Source organism: Pieris brassicae, chromosome Z, assembly GCF_905147105.1.
Source record: "Pieris brassicae chromosome Z, ilPieBrab1.1, whole genome shotgun sequence".
NCBI lineage: Eukaryota > Metazoa > Arthropoda > Insecta > Lepidoptera > Pieridae > Pieris > Pieris brassicae.
In genome coordinates, this window is record NC_059680.1 from 7,645,527 (window position 1) to 7,663,726 (window position 18,200).

General features: G+C 33.6%; 1 protein-coding gene across 5 annotated transcripts; it reads left to right on the forward strand.

Moving 5' to 3' along the window:
• The first annotated feature begins 3,583 nt into the window (after window positions 1-3,583).
• Window positions 3,584-14,070, forward strand: LOC123718678 (chromatin complexes subunit BAP18-like). Of its 5 annotated transcripts, none has more exons than XM_045675378.1 (5): window positions 3,584-3,767; window positions 7,780-7,871; window positions 8,174-8,275; window positions 11,324-11,480; window positions 13,338-14,070. In XM_045675378.1, the coding sequence occupies exons 1-5, from the start codon at window positions 3,747-3,749 to the stop codon at window positions 13,443-13,445; spliced, it is 480 nt and encodes a 159-aa protein (XP_045531334.1). In that variant the 5' UTR covers window positions 3,584-3,746; the 3' UTR covers window positions 13,446-14,070. The 5 variants fall into 5 exon arrangements, with proteins under 5 accessions (XP_045531334.1, XP_045531336.1, XP_045531335.1 ...); XM_045675380.1 differs by having other exon boundaries at window positions 3,586-3,767; window positions 11,324-11,426; XM_045675379.1 differs by lacking the exon at window positions 3,584-3,767 and adding an exon at window positions 6,452-6,568.
• Window positions 14,071-18,200: the final 4,130 nt, after the last annotated feature.

Here is an 18,200-nt window from a genome sequence, read left to right on the forward strand (position 1 = left end):
CGTCTATCAGTTACTTGTACAATGTGAATATGGCTGACAAGCACAACTGCACAAACTCTACAACCACATCAAGAATGCTCAAATTTGAAAATTATCGATACTCATTTAATGTACTGACATACGTCAAACTGTTTGATATGGTTTTCACATCTGTCACAGTGTCAGAAATGTCATGGCGCTGAAAATTAACAACCCTTCAAAGTCAAAGTCAAAAATTATTTATTCATATAGGTAACACAATGTACACTTATTCGAACGTCAAAATAAGAAATATACATTAAAATATGCAGATAATCTTCTTTTTTATTCTGTCGATACATCTATGGATAAGGCTTGCAAATCCATATCTAGTTCGCTTAATTCTCTGAACATCTGGTTAAAAATGACTTAGATCTATCAGTGTCCAAAAGTTCAATAGTCGCATTTTCTAAAAAACGTACAACGCCTGTCATACATGTGACCTTCAATGGTACAACTTCAAACAAAAATAATTTTTTTGGGAGTTATATTAGATTCAAAATTGTCTGAACTTGCCCATTATGAACATGTTGTTATAAAATGTGCATCATGAAATGCCTCTCAGGTGTATGGTGAGGTGCTCATCTGACTTGTGTATAATGCTCTTGTAAGATCTGTTCTAGATTATGGCACATTTCTATTAGATGGTGGAAGTGTCTTGGGAAGTAAAAAACTTGATGTCATTCAGTCTAAAGCTTTGAGAATTGTGACAGGAGTGATGAAATCTAGCCCAACCAATGCTTTACAAGTAGAATGCTGCAATCCTCCTTTAAAATTAAGAAGGCAATTTCTTAGTGATCGATTCTTGTTCAAATCTATGCAGTTCTCTAACCATCCTCTACATGGAAAACTGCATGAATTGAACAATATTATTCATACGTCTCGTTACTGGCGACACAAATCATTACCATGTCTTATAATAAGCTTTCGTAAATTTTTAACAATACACAGCCGCATTCATCGATCTCCATCATTACCCATATTTATGACACAATTTAATTATTTAATTCTCGATTCGGATATAAGATATGCTATAGGCGTCAATAAGCAAGATACTCTGCAGACAAATATTTGTTTCATGTGTAGCGTTGAGGAACAAAATTGGAATAGTTGGGATTATATTTTTACAGATGTCTCAAAAATTTCTGTTGATGATTGTGTTGGAGTTATTATGTGTATATATATATATACACACATTAAATGCTTCCAAATTTACATTTACTGCCAGTTTTCAAATCAAGGGCGTAGAACGGAAGAGAAGAATTGACAATAAACAGAAAAGTTTCTACATTCTGGACCCGTATGAGATAGCGATTGTTACGTCGTTTATTGCACATTATATCCGCGGTGGACCTTCAAGACACACTTCGCGACACTTGCCCCCAAACTTACTACCACCCAGGTATGCCCTCACGCATAATGCCAAACCTGCCAAACCGGGTCGGGAGTGTCGCCACCTATACGCCAATGTAGTGCGGCGGATAAGCTATTCCGGAAAGAAAACCATTCTCAGGCAGGCAGAGTGTAATCGCCATTAGGGTGGCGAAAGCGAAAGCGAACCGAACTTTTTCTTATATCGTCGATCCCGCAGCCCATCCACGTCACCGTTGCATCGTGCAACGCCTTGTGTAATCCTGGTCATGCAGATGGTGGGGGAATAGGGACTCATGCATCAAAAAAAAGGGATGCTGATGCAAGCACTGTCCTGACCTCCCCCAGATTTACAAATCAATGGCCTGTGTGGCAGTCACACAAATTGACACGTCGCCTTAAGGTAAAAATATTAGATTTAACGTCAAATCTGTGTACTACCGACATCACGCACCGTCTCCAAGTCTTGGCCAACCGTTGTCTTCGCTGAATTCTAAGTATCAACTGGCCCAACAAAATCTCTAGCGAGCTACTGTTGCAGCGCTGCCACGAAGTCCAGGTTGACCAGCTAGTAAAGCTTTTGAAGAGATCTGCATCAGCGTTGTGTGGATGCTCTCCGGAGAGATTCCGACCATATTTTCAAGCAGGTGCTTGACTGGAATCCTTAATCCTTAACGCAGATGATAACTAACCTACACATACCTGGAGAGGTACAGAGTTACAGATGAGGCAAAAAGATCCCGAAAGACTTGGAACGTCGTAAAACGCAAGGCCTAAGACCGAGTGCAATATCATGCATGCATAATAATTAAAATATGTTTCCTGGTCCTCAGCACATCTACGAACACTGGCAAAATCTATTTGTCCTACACCTGGTGAAATAAAAAAAATAAATATGTTCTACTATATGCAACTTTACAGAAATTGGTTAAATAAAGTTAAACTACTACTACTTAAATTGCTTTACTACTACTAAAAATTAAATGGATTTTATTATCATGGACATCATAAATACAAATAATACAATTATTTCATTTTACCTTATTACTACTAAGATCAATACAGAATTTTATTAATTCTAATAGAATTATTACTATCATTGTTATCGTTATTTTTGTTATTAATGGCTTCGAATCTCTTCGCATCAACTGTGGTAGGGACAAGAAAGGATGGCGCGTAATGGAAAAATGTGACGGTAATTTTTTTTACAAGGCCAATAAAGAATTTTCACTTCAAAAATACATAGAAATAATATCGTACAGATGCATCTTGAGCATTAAATGTACGATGTGAGCAAAAAAAATATCTATTTTATTTAATTTTAGAATACTTTTTACAGTTTTTTAAAGTTATCTAACTTTTAATAATAGTAAGTTTTAATTTTTGTACGTTGTTAGTGTATATCAGATATAATAGCGAGTTGCTAAATATAATTTTTACTACCTTCTAAAATAGGATATTTAACAAGAAATGAAAACCAGCCAAGTGTGGTACAATACCAGGAAAAAAATGGAATAATATATATATTTATGTAATTATTAATAATACATTCCAGTCTATATGTGTCCCAGCAGTGGCACAGGCCTCCTCTCAGAAGAAGAGGGTTTGGCCATATTCCCACGCGGGCCCAGTGTGGTTTGAGAACTTTACACGCACCATTCAACTGCACAAAATATTCCTTCCAGTAGGTCATTAGCAAAGTGCTCGGTCTAGGTTCGGGGGAGATGGAGTTATCATGAAGCTCATCATCATCACTATCTTTTTCATCATCATCCTTGGACTCACTATCATCGTCAGCATAAATAACGAATTGGTCGGTAACTAAATCTATGACATAATTACTTTTCATGCACGCCAGTGTACTGAGGAGGCAAAGGAACATAAACGCAGCGCTGGACATAACCATCTTTAAAATAATGCCTGTTGTAGATATGACCATTGGCGGTGGTATCACTTAACAGCAAGTGAGGCCTTGCCTTTTGCCCTGATTTTTTAATAATATTTTTTAAATTGCTTTTTTTACATTCTACTATCGGTATATATGTAGACGATAGGAAATCTAAGATAAGAATAGTCTACGTTTGTTAACGTGAGCATGCAGTACGCTGTGGTAGAAAATTGAATTCTGATGTCTGTCATCTGTTAGTTATGACATACCCATTTTACCGCAAAAAAATAAAAAGGTTATTTCCGCTTCTTCCTTTGCTTGTCAATGTTTGGTTGTTACTTGTTTGTTACCTTTAATTTCTATGAATTGTGATATGTTGATTATGACAAAGATTAAGTTTAAATTTATTTAATGATAGTTTAAAGTTTAAATTTCATAATTTCATCATAATTAATTTGTGTGCAACATCATGAACAACTCTGCAGCAAAGGTAAGAAGATTAATTTATTTAATTTATAGAAAATTTCATATCATATACAATTAATTTGAAAGTAAATAAATAAGTCTTAAAACACGATGTTAACAAGCAAAGCAAATGGTGGAGCTAGTTGTTAGATATAAACATTCTTATAAATTCTTTGCCATGAAACAAGAGTACATAAGAAGAGTATCAGAAACTATTATGATTTATATTTATTTCACTTAATGGAATTGCCAGTAACTTAGTATGTGCTATATACTGCTATATCTAGGATGGCACCTGGATTATTCATACTGTCAATTTATATTATGGTCATAAATAAACATTTCTCCTCCTTGGTAATTACAATGACAGTGTTCATTTGTTGTTGTATCGATAATAAAGGAATGGTATTATTCTTTAATTGTAAGTGATTTTTATACAAAGGCATATAGTCAAATTTACGGAAATGGTGTAATAACACCATTGAAATATCTTGTGGTGGTTTTCTTGGAGCTCTGATGCATCTTCTTCATTTTAATGACAGTCTCTTGATTTACATTATCAAAATACAGTATGTATTAAGTAATCATAATTGTAATCAGGTCAACGGAATATGCACTCTGTTGTGGGTTGAAAAAAAAAGGAAATGTATAATTTAACCTACCTTGCAATGCTATTATGAAACAGAAGACAAAATTAGTTTGCAGAATATATTTATTTTTTCTTCTTCAATCAGCCCTAAGGCTGTGCTATCTGTACTATGGTGTTTTCACGTGGAGTGGCTTCCCATTCCAGTCTTCTAGCTCTAGAATATGGTGATGTTTTAGTTGTCTCACATACTGTTCTAGGTTGAGTTGGTGAGCAATTACATTCATGTGACAGATTAACCACGCTTTGTATTTAGCTGCCAGTGTCTGGATTTCCTCTTTGATTGTTCTCATTTCTAGGTGTTTGTGAACTTTGTTGTTGGTTATGTACCATAGTTTTCAATTGCTCTTAGGATCTTGCTCTGGATGACTTTATATATAAGGAGTTTGTTTTCTAGAGAAAGTTTCGAATTTCTTTCTAGCATCCAGTACAGACTGTTGTAGTTTAGATGTGCTGCTTTTTACATTTGATTTATCAAAGAATCAATATGTAATAAAATATGTGATCCTCTAGGTAAGATTTGAATGTTGGAAAGTAGGAGTGATAGAGAAAATATATAACTTACTGTATTGAAGTATATATGTTTTATTTAATCTCTTCATATTTTTTCCAACAACAATTTTAATTAACATTGATCAATCTACTAATCCATATCAAGTAGACAAAATATCAGACACTTACCAACTAAAATTTCTCGTACTTAAGAATATCTTTTCAAAAAAGGAAATCTTTTTGGTTTCTATTACGTATATACAATTAGATTCATTTAACTTAAAACTATTTAGTTTAGAGTTTCTCTATGAAATTGGCTATTTCAGATTCTGGAAATTCAGGTGAAATTTATATTGGGACCATTACTAAACATACAGTCAGCAATTCATTTAAAAAAGATGTTTTGTCACATTTATTTATTTTCATTTTATAAACAATTCTAAAGTTGCAATGCCTGAGTGAAACGGAGAAATATTTCATAGCTGTTTGTTATTTACACTATTTTTATTAATGAGGGAGGCAGTTAAATTTTTTTCTTTGCATATTTTAAGTATTCTATGAATATTTTACTTTTGTAAGCCTGTTATCTAATGATTCATTATTAAAGTAATTAATTTTCATATTTCTTGTGGCATCTGGGAATGTTCAAGTAGGTCAACTAAACACCATACAGAAATAAATTGGCTTCTTAACCTTTTTCAGAAATACTAGACATTTAGCAACTTAAATCTGTTATATTTAAGAAAATCTTTAAAAAAAAATCTTTGTGATTTTTGTCTAAAGTGCAATTGGATTTCTTTAACTGTAATAGTTTAGTATTCTTTAATAAATTAGGAATTTTTGACAGTACAGGCTTATATACAGTATTATATATAATAAGACACTTTTTCATGTTTAATGTAAAATGAGTCATTACCTCATAGTAATGATTTATGATAAAATAGTAGCTTGATCTTTTGAGCTCTTATTTGAGATATAAGAGAGTGTCAGCTATGGTACCTTGAATGAGTAACTATAACCTGTCTTCTGACTTGCATATCTTAATGTGTAGCGACATACTCTTAAAAACTAATTCCTATATATAACATATACATTATACATACATGTCATGAGCAAGAGAGTATTTATAGATCCTACTTGAAATTAACGACACTTTATTTCTATGATCGTGTGATCCGTAAGTTGCCGAGAGTGTATAAAATAGTTCAAATGTAGTTTTTTTACGTCTTAGTATTTAATTTAATAAAGTAAAAAACAAATATAATAATACATGCTCTAGAAGTGACTGAGGTTATTCAAAAATTTAGAGATATAAATAAAATAAAAAATAATTGAGCTTTGTTAAGGGTAGTTTGTAACATATTATAAATATTATACAAACAACCTATAGCTATATCGTCATATAGGTCCTATGTACTTGTAGCTGCAGGCCCGGGCATTATCGATGTAGTTTTCGTTATGTTGCTATGCACTGACGGCAATGCCTCTCATTGGTAGCTCCTATGAATCCTAGTATTGATTTTTCTTTAAATAGACTTCGATGCACTATGCAGTAAATTTTAGCTCAGTTACATTGTGCCTTCAGTTGTGAACAGTTGTGTTATATGTTTCTGCTTATTTTTTCATAGTAATTCATTGTTCTCTATCTTTATTTTTCTAAGACACTCCTACAAACGGAACAGGAAATGGTAAGTGTGGCGGCTTTTGTTCTGGAATTCTATTCGTGTGTTTCTTTTGTACGCTTTTTTATTTTGTAATTTTTTTAAATATTTTGTTGAGTTGTATTTTATCCAACTTTATGACTAATCGTGTTGCGAATATATATTATATATAGAGTTTTGCTTTGTTTGCATTGTTATAATTTATATTGTTTTGAAATTGATTTTTTTTAAGACGCCATTATGAGTTATTCTCCCGTTATTATAATAAAGCTTGTAAGGTAAGGCAAGCAACAGGTATAAATTTGCCATTACATCTAGTTCTTTTTTTAAGACAGTTTATCAACTACCAAAAATTATGCATTTGCTCATGTAGTTTTTTATAGCTTTATTTGCGATCTCTTAATATATAAGGCGAAGTTTCAAATTGTATCGTGTTGGGTGGGGCTCAATTTCCGAAAAAATATAATCTGAGGCAGATGTATTGATTGTTATAACAGCGCATGCGCTAGCCCTGACGTACTATAGAACCTATAGAATGCATTGGTCCATTATATGTCGCCATCTTGAATCTGAACACCACCCATATACTTAAATCATGATAACGATACACATTCGTTTAACTAGCAACAGGTGCTTCCGTTCACAACTTTTTTGACACGTTGTTTTAAAATTACACAACTACTTCTTTGGCAATTCAGAAAGTCTCTTGGTACTTTTATATTTTTGTTAAATTGATAATGGTTTTTCCTAAACACTGTAATGATATTCGATTTTTAAAATCGGTTACGCCCTTGTAAGACTAACAGGTGGAGGTGTCTATAGACGCAATTTATTTTACGCCCTGTAGTTTACCCTTGGTCCCATAATAAAAATGCTGGTGCCTGGATGACCTAACAAAATAGGCCATCACCACCTAGCAACACGCCCACCCTCTAGGTCACAGGGGGCGCTGTGGTACCGCTAGGATACGCCCAGCGATATCTATTTTAGCAACTAATCGATAACACGAAATGGTCACGGCGCATGCGTTCCAGTTGGCGCATGGGCGTTACCGATAAGAGAATCTTCGGGAATGAGCGAACCGATCCATTACTTACATATCAAGCCTGGGCCTTAAGCGAAACACTTTGCTATTTTCTTGTTATGAATACAACAATGTCTACCGTAAGGACTTACTAATTATTAACTTAATATTGCATGCAGAATATCCATGCTTATTATTTAACTGAATGTTACAGGTCGGGGAGATCTTTCGTGAAGCAGGCAGTGCGTTCAATAAGTTGTCGGAAATGACGATGCTGTTACATCCAGTCGGAGATTCACAACCAGGGTAAGTGTTAAGTCTTTATCGTACTTTTACAAGGAAGGAACCTTCGCTTTTAGACTTGTTCATATCAATCTGGGGAGGCTGAAACAGAACTCATTTATTTAGAAGGCCATGTCCAATATTTTTTTATTTGATAAATTGAAGTTAAGTAAAAGCTCAATTAGTTTTTCGGTCATGTTCCTGTGTTGTTATTAAAAATAAAATCAATAACACCATATTGTCAGTGAGTTCAGTACAGATCGATGTTGGATGTCCTCGGCATTCATTAGCTTATTTGTTCTTAGAATTAAATTGTTTAATTTTAGTGGCAAATGGACGGAAGAAGAAATTGAGATGCTACGTTCTTGCGTCCATCGTTTTGCCGTCGATCTCAATAAGCTTAGCCAGCACATCAAGAGCAGAACAGTGTAAGTATTGGTTAAATGGTTAAAAAGATTATTTGTATTTGATCATTTTGTTGGTACTATGGGTCCGAATTCGAAGGAGTTTTCCTATAATGGCTATACTGGTTTTAGAGTCGACTAACAAACAAAATCCAATAACAACAATTAAGAATCTTAACAGTAATTCATAGAAAAACTTTTTTTTAGAAAAGGTATTATTCAAATAAAATCAATAAATCTATGCGTCCTTGGTCTGGGCCATAGTAAAGAAAAATTAGTTCTTTTTCGGTATCTTAATAAGAGTCTATGCGTAAAGCGAACCGGTGTTGCGGTTATTCAATCTTATAAAGGTTGTCTCAGTAAGAGTGCATTTTTTTATTTTAAAATAAAAGCAAGTATTTTATGACCGAGCTGTGATATTATTATTGTATTGTAAAGAAGACATGTTCCGATTAAGTATAAAATAATATATCCGGCACACCCCCACGGATCCGATGACAAGTCCATTACAGGCTTTCCATGAAATTTTCCATGACTTTTGCACAGAGATGTGGCTGTATCTCACCGATGACGCGTCGCATTTCGGATTTGAGCTCAGGAATTGTTTCGGTTTTATTCGCATAAGGCTTTATGCCTTATAGGTTACCAAAACCCAGAAGAAGAAACTCGCGCACGGCGTTAAATCGCACGATCTTGGTGGCCAGTTGGCATCAGAATTTCGTGGAAATCGTTGCTGCAATAAGTCGATTTTTTCATGTGTGGTTTAGCAGGTTGCGTTGCGTCCTGCTGAAACCACATGTTGTCCAGATTCATGCCGTCCAGTTGAGGCCACAAGAAGTCCGTTATCATATTTCTGTAACGAATGCCGTTCACAGTCACTGCAATTTCGGCCTCATTTTCAAAAAAACAAGGTCCAATCACGCCGCCTGACCAAAATCCGTACCAGAGAGTTACTCGTTGTGGGTGCATTGCATGAGAATTTTCTGAGTCCCAAATCCGACAATTTTGTGTATGGCCAAGCCATTCATATGGAAATGCTCTTCATCGGAGAAAAATTGGTATCGACTTCACTTTGCTCCATTACCCATTGAACGAATTGCCGGGGCTTTCCGTGGTCTGCTGGTTTGAGCTCCTGAGTTAACTGAGTCATGTACGCATATAGGTGGAGGTCTTTAGTCATATTCGCTGCGTAGTGATTCGTGAAATTTGAAGTTTATGCATACGATGTCGAATTGATGTTTTCGTGTTTTCGGCGACACTCTCGCACTTTACAGCCGCGATGTTGGTTAAACTTTCCAATATGGACCATCGATATTTGAGGTTTTAGGGGTCGAGGGGGGTGGAGAGGGTTGGCTACCCCCCTGTGCCATCCCCACCCTGTGCAGTGTTATGGAGATATTCATGGTTAAAGTTTTAAGGTTAGAATGGTAACGATTGGGAAACCGTGGTCCGAATTTGATGATACTGATTATGTAGGTGTCTCTGTATCTTGATTGGAACACCTCCAAGTGGTTTTTGTTGCCGGAGTTGCGTCTCAAATATTTAAAAAAAATATTTAAAATTATGTGTCATGTATTGAAATTCGTAAACAAACCGTACATTTTCTACTTTTCTATCGGTTATTAGAGATGTGACATTCTGCATAAAATACCGGTTGTTAAATTAATCGGTTGTTTTTTAGCATGAAAATTCGTTTTTTTTAATATGTACCGATTATTTGCTAATTTTTGAACTTTAAAGTTTTAGAATAATAACCTCCAATGAATTTTCAGGCTCCTGAAACAGTTATTTAAAAAAATATTAATACACTAATCTAACCTAACCGAACAATAGATAATAATTGGATTTTGGACAGCTCCGGCGCTACGGGAAATGCATTCCCTCCACCCTTGCGTACCTAAGTACAGGCATTTTATTCATAATGCCTGTGCTTTGTTACAGCGGGTGGGGGCTGCTCTTCCTCCACGCCTCCGAGCTGTTATATACACTCTAAGGGTAGGGCAGACAAGACCACGTGGATAGTGGAATGCTCTAATTCGGTTTTTGACAAACCATGACTGGACGCTATAAAAAAAATTAATGGCCTAAAAACAAATTTAGTGATCCGCAAAAAGTATCGATACCCGAGTAGTATCGATACTTTCAAATACTTGAGTACTATCTACAAAAATAATATGGGCATTTAAATCGATGGATATTGGAAAGTTTATCGTCGATACCTGAGTAGTATTGATACTTACAAAAATTTACAAATTACCTACACTAATTGAAACTTGAAGTGATTGACGTTTGACATCAATTATTTGTCAAATATATTTTGTAATTGCGTGTTATTTGCGAAATTGTATGAAAAGTTAAAGAAATATATCCCATGAACCGTTTTGCGAAGTTTCCGCAACCTAAAACTTTGCAAAACGCTTTCTTTTAGTGAGTACTATTTACAAAAAAAATATGGGCATTTAAATCGATGGTCCATTTTGGAAAGTTTATCCAAATTTTTTGACCACTCTTCGAATGGTTGTCGAAAAGCGCTCCATTTTTAATAGTCGGAATAAGCAGAGGTGACAGCTGTCAAATTTCAGAGTTGCCATTAGCATGGAAAATAAAACAATTTTTAAAAAGTGCACTCTTGCACCCTATATAATACTTATTTGGTACGCGTCATTTCATTTATTTATAAAATTTTTTTACATTGAGTGTCAAGATGATTACAGTTGCACTATAATGACGTAACAGGGTTGCCAAAATAACAAAAAAGATAACGTATGCTTGCTGCATCATAAGGGTGTCAATCGGAAATAAGACGTAGGGCTATGTCCTAATGTTTTAATGTGCCACCCATATGTCAAAAACGTAATGGATTTTGACATACCGTCAGGTCCCGATAAGTGTCGTTACTGAATCTTACCATAAAATCTATGATCCTATCCGCACAGAGTCCATCTTTAGTCCTTAACACTAAAACCGACTAGATTTGTGATACTAGTAAAAATATCTGCCCTAAATGTAATATAATTTGCTAGGTTAGCCGAATGACATAATGTTTAATAATAAGTATTTCTAAAATTTCAGATCCCAAATCCGCACAACACTAAAAAAGAAGGCTTTCGAGGACGCAGGTATACCAGTACGTCAGGTTAGCAACTCAGTGAACAACGTACCACAAACAACACAGGTAGTCTCGTCCCTGAGCCTCCTTCAACCGAACATATTAGGAAAGAACGCCGAGGTTCAAACCTTCACTAATTTAAATCACGCTGTTTTTTTTTCTTTTTAAGTTAGTGAAGTTTGAATTTTATTTAGCTTACGCGTCACATGGCTCATGCATGCGCATTTTATGCTCCTAATTGCTTTTAAAGAAATCATAATTATTTGAACAAAATTTTTAGGGTTTAAAGCAAAAACTATAATGGGAAAAATGTATTAAGTCCTCCAAGGGGTTTCATTCTTTTTCATATGGAATACTTATTATAGTAACTATTTAACTTATAATGCATATTAATTTTTTATTACAAACCGATAGAAAATATGTAGTTCTTTTCCTTAATTATGAATGTAAGTAATAAAAAAATATGTTAAAAGTCTCAACAACAAAAGGAGTTTATTTTGTGTGACATTTAGATATTATTTTATATTTAGTTTTTTTGTGCTTTATATGGTAGACATTACATGCTATAAAATATAGAATATGCTATCACTACCTTACGGCAAGTCTAGCGGTGACCACTACTGTTAATACGCAAAATTTATTGGGTAGTAAATGTACTGCATTAGTACTGCTGTACTGTACTGATGTATGATACTAGCGGAAGCCCTGTTTCTTTAAACGTACGTAACGTGTACGTACTTACGTACACGCAACGTACGTTGCAGCTATCACTGCTAGACTTTGCCAACTGAATTAAGAGCAGGATATTCAGTATTTTAAAAATTAGGACACCATTTGTTACTCAAATAGAATCCTCTTTAAATGTTTTGTTTGAATAAAAGATTGGGGCACAGCCAATTTGGCCCAATCACAAGTGATATGAAAATTCGCATGGTCTGTATAGTAAGAATTGAAACGTGTCGCTGTGTCCATGTCAAGAACGTATTGGATTTGGCATACGAAAGTCGTACCTACTTAGCGGTTTGCAGTTCTGAATATATATAATGGTGTTTAAAATATACCTTTTACTAAAAAAAACTTGAAATGGAAGATATGATAGTTAAGTTATAGTAAATAAAAACTATCGTTATAAAATAAACCACCATTTACCTTTCACCCAAAGGGCATCAGTGCTTGAATATCCTGGTTTTGATTATATAATGCTAAAGTAGCTAGCGGACATTGGCACTGTATTGGAAATTTTAAGTCTTGTAGAAAATAATATTTATTATTGCTATTATATTAAAACTATAAAATCTTAGGCTATTTTTTAATAGTGTAGTCTAGTTGGTTTAATTGATTTCTATGATTCACTCAACACTTGATTTGTTCCATATTTATAATAATAATATATATACAAAAAACATGAAATTATATATAATACAGGCTATATCGAACTACGAAAACAGTAAAAGCTTATATCATTCCAATTTTTTTTTATTGTAAGTTTAAAATAAAAACTAATTTAAAAACCAAGGATTTACTACGTCCTCCGTTATCGTGTAACTTCTCCACTTAAGCCCTTTTTTAATATCTAAAATACGAGTAGTTTTTTTATTGACTTGTAAGTTCATACTATAAATATTGCAACCGGCAAAAGGGCGGTCTGTCTGTGACTGTTTTTGAGGCTCTCCGCTCTTGCCTGTATTAAACGCTGGCCTGGCTATGCCATAAAATTTTTGTTTATTGTGCGAATTTGGATTGATTATCGTGTGTACTATCGCTCTATTGGCAGTCCTGTAAATAGCGTTGATTTTTTTTAAAATTAACTACACAAGTGAGCACTGTTATAAATCGGCGCAAAGATTATATTGTATAGTCAGTCCAGCGTATTATGTAGAGGTCTGGCTCCGGAGCAGTTGCAGTGCACAGACCCAATGTTTCGGGGACTTATACAACATCTCTTACAATATGCTAATCGATATATTTCTTTTGCAGGTGACACTGAACATGTTAAACGCCTCTGAGAACGAAGTTGATGTCGAGGGTCTAAATAACGACGTCAAGCTGGAGTTCGAAGCGGGAAATGAAGAAGTGGCCACCTGAAACCTGCTTTGCTTCACGTAGGATCATCCTGGGGTGATTGACTAACCATGGCACTGTAAACCATAAATTACGTCACATTATTGATTTCGTCACGAAACAGCCAAGTGACCTTTTACAACACCGTGTGACGTAATTTATTCACTAATGCTATCATAGACTGACAAAAACAGTGCGGCGCTTGTGCCAAACGAATTTGTTTGGGTCACGTGACAACAAGTTCGTCTGGCGTAGTTAACGTTTCTCGCAGTGTTTTTGTCTTGACCTGATTTTTATTTCACTTCGATATTGACAGTTTGGGTAGTTGATTTTGCTTTTGTTAGACGATTACAAAGAAATTTTCGTTTTGAGTTTGATACAGAAGCATTAGTGAAACGGGGTTACTTCATGTATGCATATTGCAGCTTGCATATTTGAAGTTCCATCTTTACCATAGGTTTTTGAGTACGTTTTTTAATTAGATTCATTTTACTGATATTGTACCGATTCGATTGTAAGTAGCATCACAATTATATTTGTAACTCACAGTGCTCATGGTTAGTATTGTATGTCACGATGGATCGTTAAGATTATTTTATTTGTTTTTATTTGCAATTATAATTTACTGTCATTAAATTAGTTTTATACATTTGTTTGTTTTTCATCCCTTCCATTTTGTTTTCATCCCCTTCATTTTGTTTTTATCCTGTTCACTTTATTATTATCTCATTCATTTTTATTTTATCCCCATAATTAATGTTTGAGCCCAGTTATTTTTTTATTACAATACGGGAAACTATTTGAAACGCAATATTTTTACTGTTTTATACAATTATTTATTATCTTCTAATGTAAGATCGGTTGAAATTTATATTTTTCGTAAGTTTGTACGTTTGGTAGTTTGTGATTAATTGATAATGAATATCATCGCGTAGTGATTGCCTTTACTGCCTTAATGTGTAGGATTAATAATAAGATAGAATTTCAATTTATAGATTTGCGTAGATTTTATTTTATTATATTTTAATTTATGCATTTTGACCTCTCGAGTCACTTCTAAATCTTCGTCTTCGTACTTAATTTTAAACCTATAATAGCCTTCGTTAGTTAGTTCGAATCCTGTTTCTTGTAGTTGTAGGTTCTGATAACATCTGAAGCCTTGTAGAGGCGCGTGAATGGTCGTTGCGAGTAGTCGTTGCCAGTGATTGCTATTTCAATTGGTAAGGCGCGCAAAAATTGCTAGGCGTGCTCGGTTGAAATAAAATTTGCCAGCGTTCATTTATATAAAGTCGCCTAGTTCCGTGTACCTTCCAGGTGTACCTTCTATACAATTAATGCTAGCAAAATTTAATAACGACCGTATCTTTTACCACATCTTGCGATGAAAATCTCAAACACTCAGCGGCTAGTCGACGTACGATGGCATGGGAAGAGAAATCATACCTCATTTAAGTCTATTGAAAATAAATACCTCTAAAATTTAAAAGCAATAAACCACTGTTGCCTCATACGAATAAGTTGGATTCGGACTACCTCATATATCGGTAATGTAAGTTAGATTAATCGGTTAGGTTAGGAAATGGTCGCGACATCGACATTTATACAGCCTCGATTTAGCCCTTATTAAGTACTTTTAATATCCATTAGCTAACATACTCGCCAATAATTTAAGATTTTGCCTAATTAGATAGTTTACCTACATTGGTTTCCTTCGTTTAGTGCGGTTCATTTACTTCCAAGTTGTGTGAATAGAGACAAAGCTGCAACGTTCGGTGTCTTTATTAACATACATTATATTTAGTTTACTAGTTTCTCTCGAGGATGGATCGTTGTGTTCAATGTGCCTACATCACACCGACGTAGCATGAGAAGATATATTTATTAAAGCTGTTAAATACTGTTATATAATACCATTGAGACGCCTTGAACGAAACACTCTAATTGGAGACTTTTTCCACCGTGCCTGTATTTTTTTATTAATTCGCAGCGTAAACTGTGTCTCTTAAACGAGGTGGATATAGTATGCGCATTCGAATTATGAAAAAATCGTATACTATTTTTTTCGTCTAGATGTAATATTTTTTTAATTTAGTTCTTAACATTGCAAGGTCTCTAATTAGATTGTCATTGTTGTTAGTATAAGGATAGGCTTCGTAATTGTTTATTCCATATCTTAAGTAGATGTTCATTACTCCAGTCTTTCACTGACGTCTTCCGAAGTGTTGAATAAAGCTTTTCTTATTACCCCATAAGCAAATTCCGTGCTCAATAATAAATCAGCTAGGCGTAAATGTTCGAAGTATATTGTTGGATTTATTCATCTTGTCCAATCATCTCTACAGCAATAGTACAGATTAGGTTTTCTTATGAGTGAAGTAGCATTTTTCAAGACTAGATTAGATTACAATTTTTTTTATATGTTTGAGTGTAGTTTTTGTGTTTGATAATATTGTGGCAATAATCCGAAACAATAAATTTGACATTTTATTTTATATCTATTCCGTAAATTAAGTAGAGATCAATGGACAATTTCATAGGTGTAATTTCTAATTCTTCATAACAATAAAAAATACAAAAAAAATACAAAATCTAAAATAAACTAAAAAAAAAATTTAAAAACGAAAAATACAAAAATAAGGTTATTTAGTTGTACGAATTTAGCGGCTTGATGACGAATATAAAAACATCTAGGTATCACAGTTTTGCCTTGCATCATGTATATATAGAATATGGTTTAGGATAATTATTGAAGATTACCGAATAAATTAAATTAGATATTAGATATTTTGAGACTAAATACCTCAGAAAACTCTTTGTTGGTTCTCTTAATTTCAATTTTGTTTTAAATTCAGTTAGGTCATTGATTAGTATTAGCATAATTTTAACAACATAGATCATTCCAATCGGTCTTCCAAAAATATTAGATGTCTACTTATGCTTTTGAATCGTAAATTTTATATCTTGTATTGAACTATTTAAGTATTAATAACGAAATTATAAGGTTTATATGCATTTTTATCAGAAAATTAACCGATGTAAGTTTTGGGCTAATTTCTTCATTTTAACATTTACTAAATAATGCCTTAGTGAATATACGCTTTATCGTTAACTTAATAGATTAAGATCCGGATGAGTGATGTGCTTAGTTTTACGAAATATATCGATATAATAAACGAAAGAAAATGAAAAAAAAAACAAAAATAATAAAAAAAGTTTTCATAAAAAAAATATAAAAACATAAAAAAGTAAAAAAAAATATATAAAAATTACAAAAAATAAAAAAAAATACAAAATATTTATTTTATTCTAAATAGCTAGATACGCTTAAATCAGACTTGAAATAAATATAGATAGCACGCACGAATCACAATTTTGAATACTTAGGAAAGAAGTGTATCGTAGTTTAGAAATATTTTTATCACTTCGTTTAAGTGCCCACCATATCTATCGCTTGTAGTTATGTATATATTTTAGCTTATTTGGCACCCACGCTACACCGAGACCTTGGTAGGCTTTTCGGACAGCCCGCCCTTAGAGCATAGTTTGTAATTTTTAAAATATTGTGGAAAGCAGATTCACTACCATTATAAATTATAAGAGACGTTCAAAGGGTCATAGCACCGCTCTTTGGACATAATATATGTACAAATTAGCTTATTACCATAATGAATAGTTTTTCATATAAAAAAAACAAAAAACAAAAAAAAATTAAACGCCTGATGTACTTATCTCTACTCATAACTATCTGGAAGATAGGTTCATCAGATGTTATGCTTGTAAAAATAATTGATGTTATATGTAAGTTGTAAACGCCAGGAGATCTCCATGTTTTTAATTATAAGAGAATAATGTAAATATAGGAGTAATACTGTATATAGTTGTATAAAGTAGATACGTCTCCGATAATTTTTTATACTACGTTATGATTACGCGTGTAATGTATATGTCGCAGTAAAGTAATTAAATCAGAGAGCTAATTAAAAATCGATATTCAATCAAGTCGCTAAAGTTCCGTCAGACAAGTGATTCGACGAAACGTTTAACGAGTTTCCTAAACGTTCAATAAGACTAACCTAACCATTTACAATAAAGCAAAACACGGAATATCCAAGCTCTCAGTTCTTTACGATCACACCGAAATAACAATAACAAATGAAATAATCATGGCGGAGTCTTGTTTTACATTGTTCATCAACACGCTGGCTTTCGGTCAGATAGATAGTTAAACGTTTTCGTCGCTGCATTATTTAAATCAAAATGCTAGCGACTTGATTGAATATCGACATTTAATTAACTGTCTAGAGATTAAATTAACTCTCTGATTTAACTACTCTACTGCAACAAAACACAGATAATGATGACGTTGTAATTTACAAATATGTTAATATAATTTAATAATTGTAAATATTAAACATCTTTGCAAATACCAAAGATGTTTAATATATTCAAAGGTTATGTATATAAGTTAACTCCTCTTATATTAATTTGCAACATTGTTTCATTGCTTTTATTAAACCCCTCCCCAAAATGTGCATTTTTATTACCAACCCTTTTTTTACAAATGAAAACATCGTAAGGAAACCGGCTTGCCTGACTCTAAAAGTCGACATCGTGTCATTTACTAGAGGCTACCTACCTGCCTATTAGATTGACAAATGATCATGAAACACATACAGAAATCGGAGGTCACCTAAGAAGGTTGTAACACCAGGGTATATTTTTTCATTTCTAAAACTCATAAGAAATAATATACCTACGAAAAGTCTAGGCTGTGTCGAG